At 34.6% G+C, this 17,441-nt stretch overlaps 1 protein-coding gene across 1 annotated transcript; it reads left to right on the forward strand.

Moving 5' to 3' along the window:
* Positions 1 to 278: 278 nt before the first annotated feature.
* On the forward strand, positions 279 to 1,244 carry LOC121461859 (olfactory receptor 4C15-like). Its single transcript, XM_041673192.1, has one exon. The coding sequence runs from the start codon at positions 309 to 311 to the stop codon at positions 1,242 to 1,244; it is 936 nt and encodes a 311-aa protein (XP_041529126.1). The 5' UTR covers positions 279 to 308.
* The last annotated feature ends 16,197 nt before the right edge of the window (positions 1,245 to 17,441 follow it).

Below are 17,441 nucleotides of genomic sequence, written 5' to 3' on the forward strand. Positions count from 1 at the left end.
AGAACTAATGAAAACTGACCCAGCATAACTGAAACTTCAGAGATAGACTACTCGATTTAGTCTCACCAAAGTAGATATTTTTATCTTCAAAATATCAAATGTGGCTATTTATAGTATTCAATAATGTATCTCAACTTCAATACTACATGCTATGCAACTATTCCTTAAAAATATTATATTTTTAATGGCAAAACAATCAAGGAAGTAGCAACTTGTACATGGTGATTATATAAATTTAAAGATTTATTTTTCTCTCATAATTTCAGATTTATGTGAAAAGCTTTTACTTCAGTATCTCCTTGAGAATAATGCAAAACCAGAGCATTGTCACTGAGTTCATACTCCTCGGGCTTTCACAGAATGCAGAAGTTGAGAAAATACTGTTTGTTGTATTTTTGATGATCTACCTTGCAACTCTTTGGGGCAACATGTTAATTGTGGTGACCATCATCTACAGTCCTGCACTGCTTGTTTCCCCCATGTACTTCTTCCTGATATTCCTGTCCTTATTGGATGCATGCACTTCTTCTACTGTCACACCCAAGATGATTGTAGACTTCTTCTATGAGAGGAAGACCATATCTTTTGAATGTTGCATGACACAATTGTTTGCTTTCCACTTCTTCACTGGGGTAGAGGTGATAGTCCTGTCAGCCATGGCCTATGACCGTTATGTGGCCATTTGCAAGCCCTTACACTACTCTTCCATTATGACCCGAAGGCTCTGTGGTTTTTTGGTGACAATATCCTGGACTGGAGGCTTCTTGCATTCTATCATACAAATTACTTTCACTTTGCAACTGCCATTCTGTGGGCCTAATGTCATTGATCACTACATGTGTGACTTGTTCCCATTACTGAAGCTTGCCTGTACTGACACACATATATTTGTCATTTTGGTGTTTGCTAACAGTGGGTCTATCTGCATCATAATCTTCTCTATTCTGCTTGTCTCCTATGGCGTCATATTGTACTCTCTGAGAGCCCACAGCTCTGAAGGGAGACTGAAAGCTCTCTCTACCTGTGGATCCCACATTACTGTTGTGATTTTGTTCTTTGTGTCATGCATATTAATATATGCACGACCTACATCAGCTTTCTCCTCTGAAAAAAGTGTATTTTTATTTGCCACCATCTTGACACCACTTCTGAATCCTATGGTGTACACTTTCAGGAATAAGGAAATGAAGAATGCTATCCGGAAAATGTGTAAGAGATTTATAGCAGTTTCTCATGACTATTAAATTATTATATTTCCAGTGCTTTGGAGACAGTGTTTAGGTAATACCAATGTAGTGAAAACTTAGGATATTTTTTACTGATGTTCAGCACCCATGTCAAAAGTCAGACATGGTAGTATACTTTCAATGAAGTACGGGTGTTGTAAAGTATTACCAAAACTAGTGAAGTCAAGGTTCAGTAGAGAGCTTGTCTTAAGGATATAAGGTAGAAAACAATAAATGGACAGAGTCAGTGTCTTCCTTTTTCTCAACATGCATGTGGACAGGTACATAAAACATCCCCTTCTCATTTGCATATACACATGCACACTATTCACATAGGTATACATACACAAATCGATAATTACAGTTAGAAAACTAATTTAAAAAATATCAAGAAGTCAGGGTTGGGGATTTAGCTCAGTGGTAGAGTGCTTGCCTAGTAAGTACATGGCCCTGGGATCAGTCCTAAGCTAAAAAAGAAAAAAAAAAGAAAGAAAAAGAGAAAATAAAAAAAATATCAAGAAGTCACTGTGTATTAGGAAAAGTAATTTATCAGTCATTATATTTAAAAGATGCATCATTTTTTATAGAATGCATTAACACCGGTATGAGAAAACTGTGTTTCTAAGATCACACTTTCACTATGAATTGACTAATTAGCATAGACATATGAAAATTTGTGGAAACACAGAACTGACTTAGAGTACAGGCTGGGACAGATGAGATGAAGTTGGGAAATGACTGCTTGGCATACCAAGCATAAATGGAAGCATACTTTCTCTGCTCATTTCCCAAAGTTCTTTCAGAATTTGTATCTTTGATAACAATGTGGCTTTTGAGGTCAGTTCTTCAGGCTTCACCAGATATAGATTAATAAAGTGCTTTGCTTCTTTATACTTTTTATTTTGTATTGAGACATTGTTTCATGCAGGGTGAGGTAAGAGTATCTCATGGTCATCTATGTGGGTAAGGGGGGGGTTGAGAGTTGAGGTAATGCTTTTTAGTCTGTGTAAAAAGCCATGCAAAATAAAGCTTGTTATGCAGTTGTTCATACTCTCCATCCCCTGTGTCCTGCTTGAAACCCTTGCCCAGGAACTCCAACACACTAGATGATGACAAAAATGGAAACTAATTTAACTTTATTCTTTCAAAAAGAAAAAACCATTTATAGTGAATGAAAGCTTGGCTGGGTATAGTAGTCTGGGCTTGAAACAGTGATTTTTTCAAACACTTGGAATGGGTAAATTTGTCTTACTAGTGTGTATTTTAAGTAAGGAGAAGAAACATATGTGAATGCTCCAAGAGAAAATGGGTTCCTTAAGAGATGATGAGACCTCAGAACCTAAAAATGCATAGACTCATGGCTAAAGCCTAAAGTCCAAGTTTTGCTGGATCATTTGAACACATTTTAAAACTGGGACTATTAATGCCTGGAGGAAACTGAGTCAGGTGCTGAATTTCTAAAATGACCAGACAATTAGAATTTCTAAGGATTGATGTGGGTACCCCTCTTTTTTATGATTTATTTAACTTTATTTTATGTGCATTGGTGTGAAGGTATCAGATCACCTGGAAGTGGATTTTCAGACAGTTGTGAGCTGCCACATGAGTGCTGGGAATTGAACCCGGTTCCTCTGGAAGAGCAGTCAGTGCTCTTAACCACTGAGCCATCTCATCCCCAGCCCCATGGATACCCCTTTTGAATGAGCTATGGGACCTGATTCTCTGGGAAAAACCCATGTTACAACATAAACCATAGACAAATATTGACTATTATCTAAAATGTTCATATACTGAGCATATCTATCATGCTATATTCAGATGTTTGTTTACATTTAAGGGGATATTATATAGATACGAATAATTTGCATTCATGGATCTTGTTTTATTGATACAAATTTGAGGTCAATTTTGTTATATGTATTTCTGATCTTGACTAAGGTATTGTTTTTGTGTAGCTCATTTAAAAATGTAATGTATAATTAAGAAATATAGGTTAGTAGATAGTCATCTAAATAATAGTCAAGATTGTAGTCATGTTAGTTAGGTTTTCTAGATATATAAAGATATATTTCAGTTAGTTGGGTATTCTTTAAATCTTTCAGAGACCTTCAGAATATGGCATTTAAATGTTTTAAAAATTTAGGACTTTTCATGACAGTGAGACACATCTGCTCCTGGCAGCACCAATCTACTTCAACAGGAAAATGGACATCAAAGAGGCTCTGTATGGAATTTATTAGATGAAGTGGACATGCAGGATCCACAAAGAAATGACTGCTGAACTTTCCTAAAGGTAAGATGATCCTTTGGGATTCCTGCTTCGAGAGTCTGTGAGACATTCTTCGGGATACAGGAGAAAGTGACTGGCAAACTGTTAATATAGGCAGACCTGTTTTTGAAATTTCCTGCTTCATGGAAAAGTCTGCTGGATACTATGGGTCTGTAGGCTGAAGGTGGATACTGCAATAGTACAGAAGAACTTTGGGTGACTGTCCAGGTAGCAAGATGTCTCTGTTAATTCTAGAGTTTTGGAAGTTGCTTACAATGTACTTTCTGTTTACTTAGATAATATCATATCCTTCTGGAGTCTTTGATGGAGTTGAAGAATTTATACTTATAGTCATAGTTTTCCTTAGTTATGATAATAGATAAAGTATATATAAATATTGTAACTGTAATTTTTGTTTGATACCTGTTTTGTTATATGTAATTTTACTATGTTGAAGTTTAAACCTTCCTTTTATTTAAACAGAAAAGGGAAAATGGTGTGAGAGGTCCTTCTGTCTGTGTGTTGCTTTCATTGGTTAATAAAGGAACTGCTTTGGGCTATAGCAGAGCTGTAGGGGAACAGAGCTAGGAAGGGAAAATGAAACAAAATTCTTGGAGGAAGAAGGCAGAGTCAGAGAAAGACACCATGGACCCTCCATCAGAGATAGACATGCCAGAACTTTGTTGGTAGGCCACAACCTCATGGTGATATACAGATTAGTAGAAATGGGTTAATTATAAGATGTAAGAGTTAGCCAATAAGAAGTTAGAGCTAATGTGCCAAGCAGTGTTTTAATTCATCCAGTTTCAGTGTGGTTATTTAGGGGCTATGCTAACCAGGCAGCTGGGATGAACAAGCAGCTCCTTGTAACACTATGGTACAAGCCTTAGAAAAATCTAATAAAACAGATTAAAGAAAGTTTCAAACAAAGGCAGTATTTAATGGAGAGCCAATTTCAGCATTGCATTATAAGAATAGAGAAGAACAGCTTAAGATTTTCAGACAACCAACATTAATAAAGTCAGTAATATGATAGAAATTGCCAAATGGCAGAAACTCAGTTACAGCTAAATGGACTCCTGTGCCATTGTTAGATTTAAAGAGAATAAAGGAAGCAATAGTCTTATAAAAGATTGACTTCAGAAGTAAAATGAAAGAAACCAAATTCAGAAACTAGACAAATAATAATTGAATCTCTGCCTTTTAAGAATGCCAGTTCTCTATGTAAAAGGATAATTAGGCTGTTCAAGGCAAGGTCAGCACCTTTGAGGAATGGATCCGAGGTACAATTAATCTAGAATTTCATGAACGTGATTATACATAAATAGAAGAGGTGATTTCCAGAGGTTGGAGGAAAAACTGTAATGTCAAATGTTGTAATGTGGCAAAGAAGATCACTTTAAAAGGGATTGTAGATAGGGTATTTCTAGAAACAATTATTTTTCTAAGAATATTTCATTTAAAACACCACTTCCTCCCAGATTAGGCAGAAGATGTGGCAAAGGCAGGCATTGGACTAATGATTCTAGGTCAACAAGGAATATTCATGGTAATTCCTTACCCTCAGGAAACTCCCTGAGGGGCCTCTTGCAGGCAGGCCCCTATAACAAATTGAGTCCCTATGCTAAATTCAGTTCAGTCATTTCCTTCCATCTTAGAGGAAACTCCTTCCCAGAGTAATTAAAAATGTAATGCCTTTTTAAAGGAACAACACTGTTCTTCATATTAGAACAGCTATAAAAGAGAGAACAAAAAAATTCTGAAGAAGCCATAAAGCAAGTATTTTGGCAAGCATCTGTAAACAAAGACCAAAATTAAAAACATAGATAAATTGTTGTGGTATTTCCCTCTGTATGCTGTGATTGTCATTAATGAACAAAGAAAATTGGCTTGACCTGTTGATAGAGCAGAATTTAGGTAGGTGGGGAAAACTAAACTGAATGCTGGGAGAAAGAAGAGCAAAGTCAGAGAGATGCCATGGAGCTGCTGCCGCAGATAGACATGCTGAAACTTTACTGGTAGGCCATGACATCATGGTGATATACAGATGAATAGAAATGGGTTAAATTAATATGTAAGAGTTAGCCAACAAGAATATAGAGCTAATGGGACAAACAGTAATTTAATTAATAGAGTTTTTGTGTGATTATTTCAGTTCTGGGCAGAGGGAACCAACAAGTAGCTCTCTTCTCCAAAAATAAATGAAGCCATTGAAGGTGTGGTAGACACAGAGGCAAATGTAAAAATAATTTCATCGGAATCTTGACATCCAAATTGGTGTCTTCAGGAAAAACATGTTCAGTTTCTAGGGATTGGAACTATCCCATGTAAAGCAGAGCATGAGATGGGTCGAATGTATAGGGCAAGAAAGACAGATAGGAATAGTGAAACCATATGTTGCTAACATAGCAATTAATTTCTGAGGACATGACTTGTTACAGCAGTGGAATTCTCAGATTATCATTTCCCCATGTTAGAAAGAAACAATAGATTAAAGTATGTTTCAGGAAAAATAATTATAAGGTTTTATAAAGAACAGTCACTGATCATTCAGGATGTACAAGCATACTGCAACCTACCCTTGAAATTGTTGACAGACAAACCTGTATGGATTCAGCAATGGCCTTAAACAATAGAAGAACTGCATACTTTAGAACAACTGGTAAAATAACATCTAGAATTTCAGCGTACTGAAAAATCAAGCAGCTCTTTGAATTCTCCCCATAATTGTTGTTAAAAAGAAATTTGGAATATGAAGAATGGTAACAGATCTAATAGCTGTTAAAAAGGTGACTCACCCAATGGGCTCTCCTTTGCCTGCTCTATATAATCTAAAGGATAGCCTTTTATAGTTATCGGTTTAAAAGATTGTTTCTTTACTATTCCTTTACAAGCAAAAGACAGAGAAAAAATTGTTGTCTCAGCGCTTTCTTATATTAATTCTCAGCCCACTAGAGGATATCAGGGAATGTTAAATAGCCCCACCCTGTGTTGCTATTTTGTAAGTCAGCCATTGGAAATGATATGTAAGCAATTTTCTCAATCTATAGTTTACCATTACATAGGCAATATTCTGCTATTAGATTCAAATGTAGATACTTTAGAAAGAATGTTCCTAGAAGTAAAGAAAAGTTTGCATTTTGGGGTATTACAAATTGCTCCTGAAAAAATAAAAGAAGAGATTCTATTAAGTACTTATATTATAAGAAGGGTTACAGAAAATTAGACCCCAAAACATGCAAATTAGGAGAGATCTATTGCAGACTCTAGGTGACTTCCAAATATTGCCCAGCAACATTTTCCAGCTGTGGCCCACTATTGGGATAAAACCTTAATAATTGGTTCATTTAATCAAAACTTTAGATAGTGACAAGAATTTAAATATTCGCAGAGAATTATCAGCTGATGCTGAGAGAAAATTGACTTTGAAAAAAAAATTACAGAAGACATGTGGATTGTGTGGATCTGAATCTTAACTGCATTCTGTTCATATTATTCTATAAATATTTCCCTACAGAAATTTTAATGCAGAGGAAAGATATGATCTTAGAATGGATATTTGTAACACATATACAGAGCTAAAAGTTAAAAACATATATGTAAAATATCACTGAGTTAATTAGAAAAGGAAAATTGAGACTTCATCAATTAGAAAGAATAGATCCAGCAGAAATTATAATACCTTTTAATAATGATGAAATTGTCAAATTATGGGTAGAAAGTGAAGTCTGGCAAAAAGTTGGTAAAAATTTTATATTTTGGGGTGGGGGAAAAATTAGCAACAACTACTCACAAATTGAGAGAATTCAATTTCTGAAGAGAATGAATTGGATTCTTCCTCACATTGTATGAGACACACCAATAACTTGAGCCCTTACATTCTATACCAATGCATATAAATCAGGAAAGGCAGGTTACAAATCAGAAAATTTAAGTAGAGTGCAAGAAAACCCTTATGATTTTGTCCAAAAGTCAGAATTATATGTTAATCTTATAACACTAAAGGATTTTAAAGAACCTCTCAACAAAGTTAATAATTCACAATATGCAGAAAAGGTTATTTTGCATATTAAAATCACTGAATTTATGCCAGATGATACAGAATTGATTTTATTTCTTATTTGGGTATAAGATAAAATCAGGAATAGTCATCATTCCATACACATAACACACATACGATCCCATACGTGGGTGCCAGATCCTCTAGCACAAGGTAATGCATAAATTGATCAATTTTTGCTTGGATAATGTGAAGAAGACCTCAGAATTTCATTAAAAATCATGTTAATAGCTAAGATTTTAAGAAGAACTTTTCCATTACATGGCAACAAGCCAAGGAAATTGTAAAGAAATATCCTACTTGTTATTTATGCACCCAAAGATTACTACCTGCAGGAAGTAACCCAAAGGTTACTCAAAGGAATGCAATCTGGTAGATGGATGTGTTCTGTTTTGTAGAATTTGGAAAACTAAAATATGTACAGCACACCATTGATACCTATTCAGGTTTTCAATGCGTAGTGACTTTGAGTTTGGAAATGGCTGATTCAGTAATCACACATTTGCTAGACATTAAGGCCATCATGCATTATCTTCACAAATAAGGACAGACAATGCTCCAGAATATATCTCTATAAAAGTGAAGCAGTTTTTGCTTATTATAATAAAACCACGTTATAGATATACCAAAAAATCCTATAGGTGGGCAGTTATAGAAAAATCAAATTGAACTATCAAGGATATGTTAAATAAACAGAAAGGGACAAAAACACTCCCAGAAATAGATTGCATAATGCTTTATTAACTTTGAATTTCCTAAATGTTAATGGAAAAGGATTAACAGCTCTGGAGAGACATTGGGTAGTTGAAAAAACTATGGAATTAAATCAGCCGATATACTTTGAAGATGTACTGACTTCAGAATAGAAGCCAAGATATGTATTACATTGGAGAAGGTGTTTTACTTTTGTTTTCACACGAGAAGGAAAGCTACAGATAACATCAAAAGTGACAAAAATTCGATTTGAACAAGAGACACCTCTTAAACAAAAGAGATTATAGTTCATCAAATATTATGGCCTTTTAATCTGAACTAACCTATAAGCTAACAAATGCTTTTTATTTGTTCAGATATAATTTGCCAAGAGAGAAGCTCCAAAAATTTGTGTTGGGGAAGGGTTTTGTTCCTATCTTTTCAGGAGAATAAAGGTATCCAGTTGAGGAATCTGAAGATTCTTAGACAAATGAGAAATCTAAAGAAAAAGAACAACTCATCTAGAAAACATGTCTCAAAAAAAAGAGTAAATTTTTCTATTATTATATCACATTTCCAACAGGGTAAAATTTTATAAACTTTCCTAAATGTTTGTTTCTGCTATTCTCTACAGACATATATTATACACGATCTTTTTGTAATCCAAGACAAATTAAAGGTTAAAGTCGACTTTGGTGTTGGAGTGTAGCTCTCTTTTTCTAAGCCTAAACATGCTTATCAAAGTAAAATTCAAAATTTCTGTCTTATGTCAGAAAAACCACCTAATATAGTACAGAAGAAAAACAGAAATTTACGGACTATTTTATTGCTATTAATCACATGATCCTTCGGTTTTATGTTGAACATTTGACAGCTTTTCCTATGGTATGAGATTTATAAGATTTATCCATTCTTCGGTTGTGAGACATCTAGGCTGTTTCCAGATTCTGACTATTACAAATAAGTTTCTTGTGAACATAGTTGAGCAAATATCCTTGTGGTGCAATTGCACATTCTTTAGATATATGCCCAAGAGTGTTATAACTGGGTCCTGAGATAGATTGATTCCCAATTTTATGAGAAACTACCCCACTGATTTCCAAAGTGACTGTACAAGTTTGCATTCCCACTAGCAATGGAAGATTGTTTCCATTACTCTACATCATCGCCAGCATAAAATATCATTGGTGTTTTTGATCTTAGCCTTTCTGACTGGTATAAGATGGTATCTCAGAGACATTTTGATTTGCATTTCATTGATATCTAAGGATGTTGAGCAATTCCATGTGTCTTTTGGTCATTTGCAGTTTTTCTGTTGAATATTTTCTGTTTAGATCTGAATCCCATTTTTGATTGGATTATTTGGTAAATTTTATCTAATTTCTTGAGTTCTTTATATATTTTGGAGATCAGTCTCCTGTCCATTCTGGGGCTAGTTAAAATCTTTTTCCATTCAATAGGTTGCTCTTTTATTCTTAGTGACTTTGTTCTTTGTCTTACAGAAGCTTCTCAGTACACAAAGGAATGCTAATCAGTGTTTAAAAAAATGACATCTTGAAATTTTCATGCAAATGTATGGGATTAGACTAATCCATTCTGAATGAGGTAACCCAGACTAGACAAACATAGTATTTACTCACTCATAAATGGATATTATACATAAAGCAAAGGATAACCAGTTTAAAGTCCATCATCCCAGAGAAGCTAGGTAACAAGGAGAACCCTAAGGCAGACATACGTGGATCACCCGGAGAAGTGGAAACAGACAAGACTTTTGGAAAGAAGTAGGAGGGGCAAGGGAAGGGATGATGAAAGGGGAAAGGGATTGGAGAAGGTGAGAGAGGAGGAGAACATGAGAGAAGGGAATGCTCAAGAAGGGGAAAGAGCAGTGAGGGAGAGACAGTTTGAACCATTGAAGGGTGAGCAAGAAACTTGGCATTAGGTAAATTCCTAGGAATTCACAAGGATGACCCCAGCTAAAACTCTAAGCAACAATAAAGCAGATGCCTAAACTGACCTTCTCCTGTAATCAAATTGTTGACTACCTTAATTGTCATCATAGAACCTTCATCCAGCAACTGATGGAAGCAGATACTGAAATCTACAGTGAAGCACTAGGCTGAGCTACCAGAGACTAGTCAAAGAGAGGGAGGACTGATAATATGAGCAACGGGTAATACCCATGATTGTCTGAGCTAATCAGAGTTTGCTGATTCTAAAGTGATATCAGAGGAACCTGTATAGGACCAAACTTGAATGTAAGGAACAGTTGTGAGGCTTAGATGGTCTGTGAGGCAATGGGACAAGGATTTATCTCTAGTGCTCGAACTGGTGTCTAGAAGCATTTTCTCTTTAGATGGATACCTTGTACAGCCTAGACAGAGCAGAAAGGGCCTTGCTCTTGCTTTGAAGTGAAGCTTCAGACTTTGTTGACTTCCAATGGGAAGACTTACCCTTTCTGAGGAATGGAGTAGGAGGTAAGGTGGGAGTAAGTGTAGAGCAGGAAGAGGAGAGGGAGTGGGAACAGGGATAGCTATGCAAAATGAGAAAAGATTGTACTAAGAAATTATTTAAAATAGAAAAAGGATTTATAAGGTATAAAACTTTTTCCATGATATTAATGGTCATTAGAATTAGTACTAAATAATTCTAGAAGAAGGTTTCATCTACTTTTCTGAACACAGTTTTGGATTTGAGTATTTATCAGTTTTCTACAGTGAAACATGAGCACACCTAACAATGACCTTTGAAGTCTCCATAAGGAGGATGGGGTCCCAGAATGATGACTCCAGGACTATGATAAGACCACTAAGCTGAAAAATAACACCTAAGGATTGGCTTTGAACTACAAATGGCTCAGAATAATTTTGAGGTGTCTAGTTGATCTAGCCTAACAGCCTTCTCTAGTCAGGACTTGAGATAACTCCTGCAGTTTAATATTTTGTGTAGACTGAAGAAAAAAATGATAATCCTATCTCTCCCAGGACTTGACAATTAACCCAATTTTTTCAGGATCCCCTAAAGGTACCATCACCCCCAGAGAACTGGAAGTAAGTTTAAGTCCACATTCCCAAAAGGTAGGTGGGTGGTTTTTTAACTATTTAATGGATTATGGATATTTGTCATTGTTTAGGAGGAGTTGTTGCAAGTTAATGTTGGTAATGTTGAAGAAAAAAGCTTAACAAGGAAATTGGATTAAAGGTTCTTATTTTAAAAAGAAAAAAGAGAGATATAGATATGATTGGATAAAAGGGTATATTATTGAATCTGCTTTTTAAAAAGCAACTACTAGTTTTAAATTTTACATTGGATTGGACTTTTATATAGTGTATATAAATTGTATATATTAAGATTAATTTTGGTAAAAAAAACTCTACATACATTTCTACTATTTTTCCAAGATATTGTACCTATATAATTCTTTTAACAATGTAATGCAAATTTCTAGTCCTTGATAATTCTTACCAACTGTTTAGGATAATAAGGAAACGGAGGTTAGTATTTAATCAACTATTATAATCGAACTTGTAGTCATGTATGTTTTCAAGGTCAAACAAAGATATATTTTGCATAGACAAGTCATCTTTCAACACTGCAGAAATCTACAGAGTGTGGCATTTAAGACTGAAATGGTCCTATCCTATAGCCATACTGATGAATATCTTGCATATCACCATAGAACCTTCATTTGGCGATGGATGGAGATAGAGACAGAGACCCACACTGGAGCACTGGACTGAGCTCCCAAGGTCCAAATGAGGAGCAGAAGGAGGGAGAACATGAGCAAAGAAGTCAGGACCGCAAGGGGTGCACCCACCTACTGAGACAGTGGGGCTGATCTAATAGGAGCTCACCAAGGCCAGCTGGACTGTGACTGAAAAAGCATGGGATAAAACCGGACTCTCTGAACATGGCGGACAATGAAGGCTGATGAGAAGCCAAGGACAATGGCAGTGGGTTTTGATCCTACTGCATGACCTGGCTTTGTCGGAGCCTAGCCTGTTTGGGTGCTCACCTTCCTAGACCTGGATGGAGGGGGGAAGACCTTGGACTTCCCACAGGGCAGGGAACCCTGACTGCTCTTCATTCTGGAGAGGGAGAGAGAAAGGAGTGGGGGAAGGGGGAGAGGAGTGGCGGAGGGGGAGGGAAATGGGAGGTGGGGAGGAGGCAGAAATTTTTTCAATAAAAAAATATCAAAAAGATCTTTTAATAACCTAGGTTCTTCCGTTTTATGACAATGAGACATGTCAACTTCTGTTAGCATCAATCTGCATCAGAGAAGAAAATGAACATTGAAGAAACTCCACATGGAGTTTTCTTTCTTTGTGGCAAAAATAAGCATCAACCGCTTACAGTGTGCTGTCCTAATTGGACAAGAGGGACACCAAAGGAAGTGACTGCCAAACATTGTCACGACGAGGAATAATAGCCTTTCAGAATATCCTGCTTCACAGAATAGTCTGTCAGATATGCTAGGCCTGTAGGCCGAAGATGGATGCTTCAACATTATGGAGGAACTTTGGGTGATTGTTCAGGTAGCCAACTGTTCTGTTTTTTTTTTTTTAATTTTTGATATTTTTTTGCGTGTGTCTCCTTCTTGAGTCTCTGAGGGAGTTGAAGACTAGATATAGTTTTCTCTGTTTACTAGTCACAGAAAGTAAGTTATGATAGTAAATTAGGTACAAAAATTTTGACTCACCAGGATAGGATTTTCTATGAATTTGTCAAATGCAAATGTACTAGACATTGTTGATGTATTTTTTGCCTGTATATAGTGTGTATAGTCATCCCACTTATTGTATGTAGTTGTTACAGTATTTATAGCCTTTCTTTTTGTAGTAGATAAATAAGGGAAAATGTAGAAGAATATTATTTGTATTTCATAAATAAATCTTGTCTGAAGACCAGATGCAAAACTAAAGCCACCAAGAGTCAGGATATTGTGTCACACACCTTTAATCCTAGGATTTGGGAAACAGAGTCAGATGGATCTCTGGTATTTAAAGGCCACACTGGGTTGCACAAGATCAAGGCAGAAACAAATTCAGGTGGTGGTAGCTCACACCTTTAATCCTAGTCCTAGGGAGTTACACACCTTTAATCTCAGCACTAGAGGGAATATAAAATCGGAGGAGAGAGAGGCTTCATTTGTTTTTAGTCTTCATTGCCAGTTTTGGATGAGATAAGATACCTCTAGTGGTTTGGCTGCTTTATGTTTCTGGTTTTTAGGCTGAAACCAAATTTCTGGCTCAGGGTTTTTATTATTTGTGCTACAAGGAGTGAAAAAAATTACAAGTGAAAAGATGCTATGAAATCACTTGAACTGGATATGACAGGGAAATTGGAATCACAAATTAACAGTATGTGTTTTTAACTGCACAAAAATGGCACAAAATTTAATTATGTAATATTGCATCATTAATTAGGAATGGACTGATGAGCTCTCTCCTTTCATTGAGGAGATACTGACAGTTAAAGACTGATTGAGTATCGTTTTCTTTAGTTTTTATTTTATTTTTTTGTAATCACAGTGAAGTTGAAAAAACTCCAATAAATAATTCCACACACTTTCTCAAATAAGCAACCTTATAGCCTGTGGATCAAAATCAGTAGGACCAGCTGAGTAAAAGGGACATCATCAGGATTATATGGTGGGCAAAAGAAGGTAATGAATAGTCAGTATGATCATAAAACATATACAATGAAATTCCCAAAAAGCAAATAAAATATTCTTAAAGGGAATTAATACATCTGTTAATTAATATAATCATTGCTAGAATTTTCCTAAAAACATACAAATTAACCTTAAACATTGATTGATAGATTCCTTATGGTAAAACTGGCTTTTATTTTGGTAAGTATACAAGTATTCTATTTAAATTCTGCACAGAGATGTTGTATACTATACATTATATAATAGTGTTTTATTCTTGAGAGTAATAATACCTTAAAAGTTATCAAATAGAAACCTCTCCACCCCAATGTTTTAAACTTGACTTTGGTTGAGAATAAAAGTTTTATTTGATGTTATAAACAATCAAATACAATTATTCCTTGGATAATCCTGGGGCAATAAATTGCACAAACCCTGAGGGAGGTAAGAATAGGTCTCATAGGTGGATTAACTCTCAAGAAACTTACATTAGATTCCATTCACTATTAAAATGGAATCTTGGGTTTTTTTTATTTTGCTTTTATGCTTAAAACATGATGCAGACAATGTGAGAAAAGCATTGGTAACTTTCTCCTCTGACTCAGTAAGAGCTGTTCTTCTCTATTACACATGGCAAAAAGCGTTGGATACAAACAGTAATTTCATCACCAGTGAATAAACTCCTACAAAACAGGGTAGGAATGTCTTCAGCATTTTTTGTACAATTTTTATGTGGTTATAAAGATAAAGCAAATATTTTCATTTTCAGAAATGAATTAAATTATGATAAAGTGATTTATAGTTTTGATACTGTGGTCAACACACTATGTGTTTCAAACATCAATTTTTCATTTCTTAAGTCTTTTTGAGAGAGTTGTAAAAACTGATGATGAGTGAGAAATTTTACTATGAAATTCAGAGACTATAGAAGCTGATAAAATAATACATACAGAGTCCAGAAAACAGCACTTATGGGTAATAACTGCTCATGTGCCCATAAAAAGAGTCTTCAGATTGTAAATTCTTTCTCCCCCTCCTTCTCTTCCTATCATCCCCGCCTCACTTCTCCTCCTCTCTTCTCTCTCCTGTCTTACTGCCCTCCCCTCTCCTATGCTTTCTGTCTTAGTTACTTGCTTTCTTGTCCTTTGATAATCACACATTTCTTAAATTTTAATGTAAGCAATTGGTATTTCATAATTCCACCTTTGTGTTGAAACCATGTAATGGTAAAAAGGCACCAAATTTTGTGTTTTCTATTATTCATGCAATCAAATTTTACTTTTTTTCTAAATACATGAGTATGTATGAGTATACTCACCAGTCTGATATTTCTATGTAAAGGCAGCATGCTTTGAGGTTTTGAAAAGAATATTGATATAAGGTTAGGACATATAGAAGTTCTACTAAACTCTACACAATATTGAAAATGATTATATATATGCAAGTGACATATGGTAAGACAGATATATACTATATCCAAAACTGAACACAAAGCATGACACAATAAATATGTTCAAAGATAGCTGTGCTATAAAATAAAGAGGCTTCTGATTTTATGAGCATGAGATTTTTATCTCAGAATGTTCTAAGAAAATCTAAATTGCGTTTTCTAACTGCATTAAGGCTGGTCATTCTTCCAAATTGAGCTAATTTACCAAGTCATCAAAGCAAATTTTCAAAAATCCATTAGGAAAGATATGAGAGGAACCAGAGAAAGGAACTTTTTTCCCAGTGTTTCTAAGATAAGAAAGCTGAGACATTTAGGGATATTAGCAAGTCAACACTTGTTAGGGGAAAAACAGGGGATTAATCATCTTTAGAGAGCTTCTTTCCCAGAGAACAGTAGAAACAAATTCTATTGTGACACAGAAAAGTAAAACTTGTTTTATGAATAGCTAGCAATAATAGATGAAATTATCTTGAACTTATAAATGTTAACAAGAACAATTTCAAATGTAATTTGAATTTATGATTATCATTTGTAATAAGTGTTTATTTTTTACATAAAATTCAAAACTATCACCCAAAATAACAACTTTTCTGCTCATTTTTCTCATATTTTTTTAATTTTAAAGATATTTTATATTAACAAAGAAATTCTGTGCTTTGTAGATATATTGTTGGCCAATTAGCCTTGCCGTTAAGATAATGGACCATGTGAATAGTTGGGCACAGGAAGGCAAACTTCCCAATTTTATTGCTCAAGGGGATAACTAGTGAAATCCTATATAGGTCTAGATTTTTCAATAATGTAGCTATTAGAGATAAGAATTTCATGGACTATTTTTCCTCTCTTTTAGGTATCCAAGCATTGTTTAAAATAATGTGGATGTCAGCATTTGCAAGTTCCTTTTGACTTATATTTTATAGAATATGATGACAAAATCTATGAAGTTGAATGAGTATGGTGTCACAAGATTTTAATCCTAGTAGTTTGGACATGGAGGCATAAAGATCAGGAATTCAAATTCATTCAAGTTATCTGGTGAGTTTGATTCCAGCCTGAGTAATATAGGACCATGTTAACCCCATTAAAACAAACAGAAAAACCTTATCAACTTTTAAAAATATCTATATAAAGAACAGAGAGTTGGGATGTGGTACTTCACTCAATAATACAGTCATTATTATTAATAAATAATAAAACATCAAGCCATTTTGACACCTTTTTAAAAATACATTTTTTATTAATCATTTGAGAAGTTTATATATGTTGAGAGTATATTGTGATCATATCCTTCTTCTGGTATGCTTCCTTCAAAGAACAGAGAATGAACAATATTTAACTTTATATTACTTTGTATTAGGTCTAATTTTAGATTCATGCAAATAAGATAGAATGGAGGCCTCTAGACTACCACTAGCACTGATTCATTAATATGACCACACATCTTTACTGTATGCATTTGTCAATAGTGAAGAGAAAAATGAAAACATTTGTCTAAACTAAATAACAGATTGTATTTATGTTTAGATTAATTTTCAATTTTGATTTTATATCATAAAATTCAATTTAGAATAAAATTAAAGTAAACAACTTTTGTTAATTATACCCTAAATTATGTAAAATCATAACCCTTGTGATCATAACTATAAAACTACACTGTAGTCACTATTTAGTATGTATCATTAGAAAAATGATAGTGTCATTTTTTTCAAACTAATATTAACTAGAATGTAAAAGATGATGCTAAGATTTAATTAATCTTAAAATTAACATTGTGCCTGTGTACTTTGGAACATATCAGTCAGGGCTCTTTTGCCTGTGGTGTGGTCTTTATATTCTACCATTAATTACTCAGAACTTTAGAAAGTACAGTGGGTGGAAACCATCATATCTCACAACTATCAAATCAAGTATTCTGCCTTGTGAATAAATATAAAAAAACTACTTAACAGCTTTGGTTATGCAAAGCAAAAGTTGTATCTAAAATCAAATTCACTGGTGCATGTCATTATCTAAGGTCAAATATTCTTGGCCTTTAACATCTGTTCTTACAATTTTTGTTTCCATTATTATTATTATTGTTAGTCTTTTAA

The sequence above is a fragment of the Microtus oregoni genome, unplaced genomic scaffold (assembly GCF_018167655.1).
Source record: "Microtus oregoni isolate MIOR12 unplaced genomic scaffold, Mior012 000023F_ref0000262, whole genome shotgun sequence".
Classification (NCBI taxonomy): Eukaryota; Metazoa; Chordata; class Mammalia; order Rodentia; family Cricetidae; genus Microtus; species Microtus oregoni.

What these genes read in the sequence shown, in the direction of transcription:
- LOC121461859 (XM_041673192.1), top strand. Translation starts at nt 309, where the DNA reads ATGCAAAACCAGAGCATTGTCACTGAGTTCATACTCCTCGGGCTTTCA.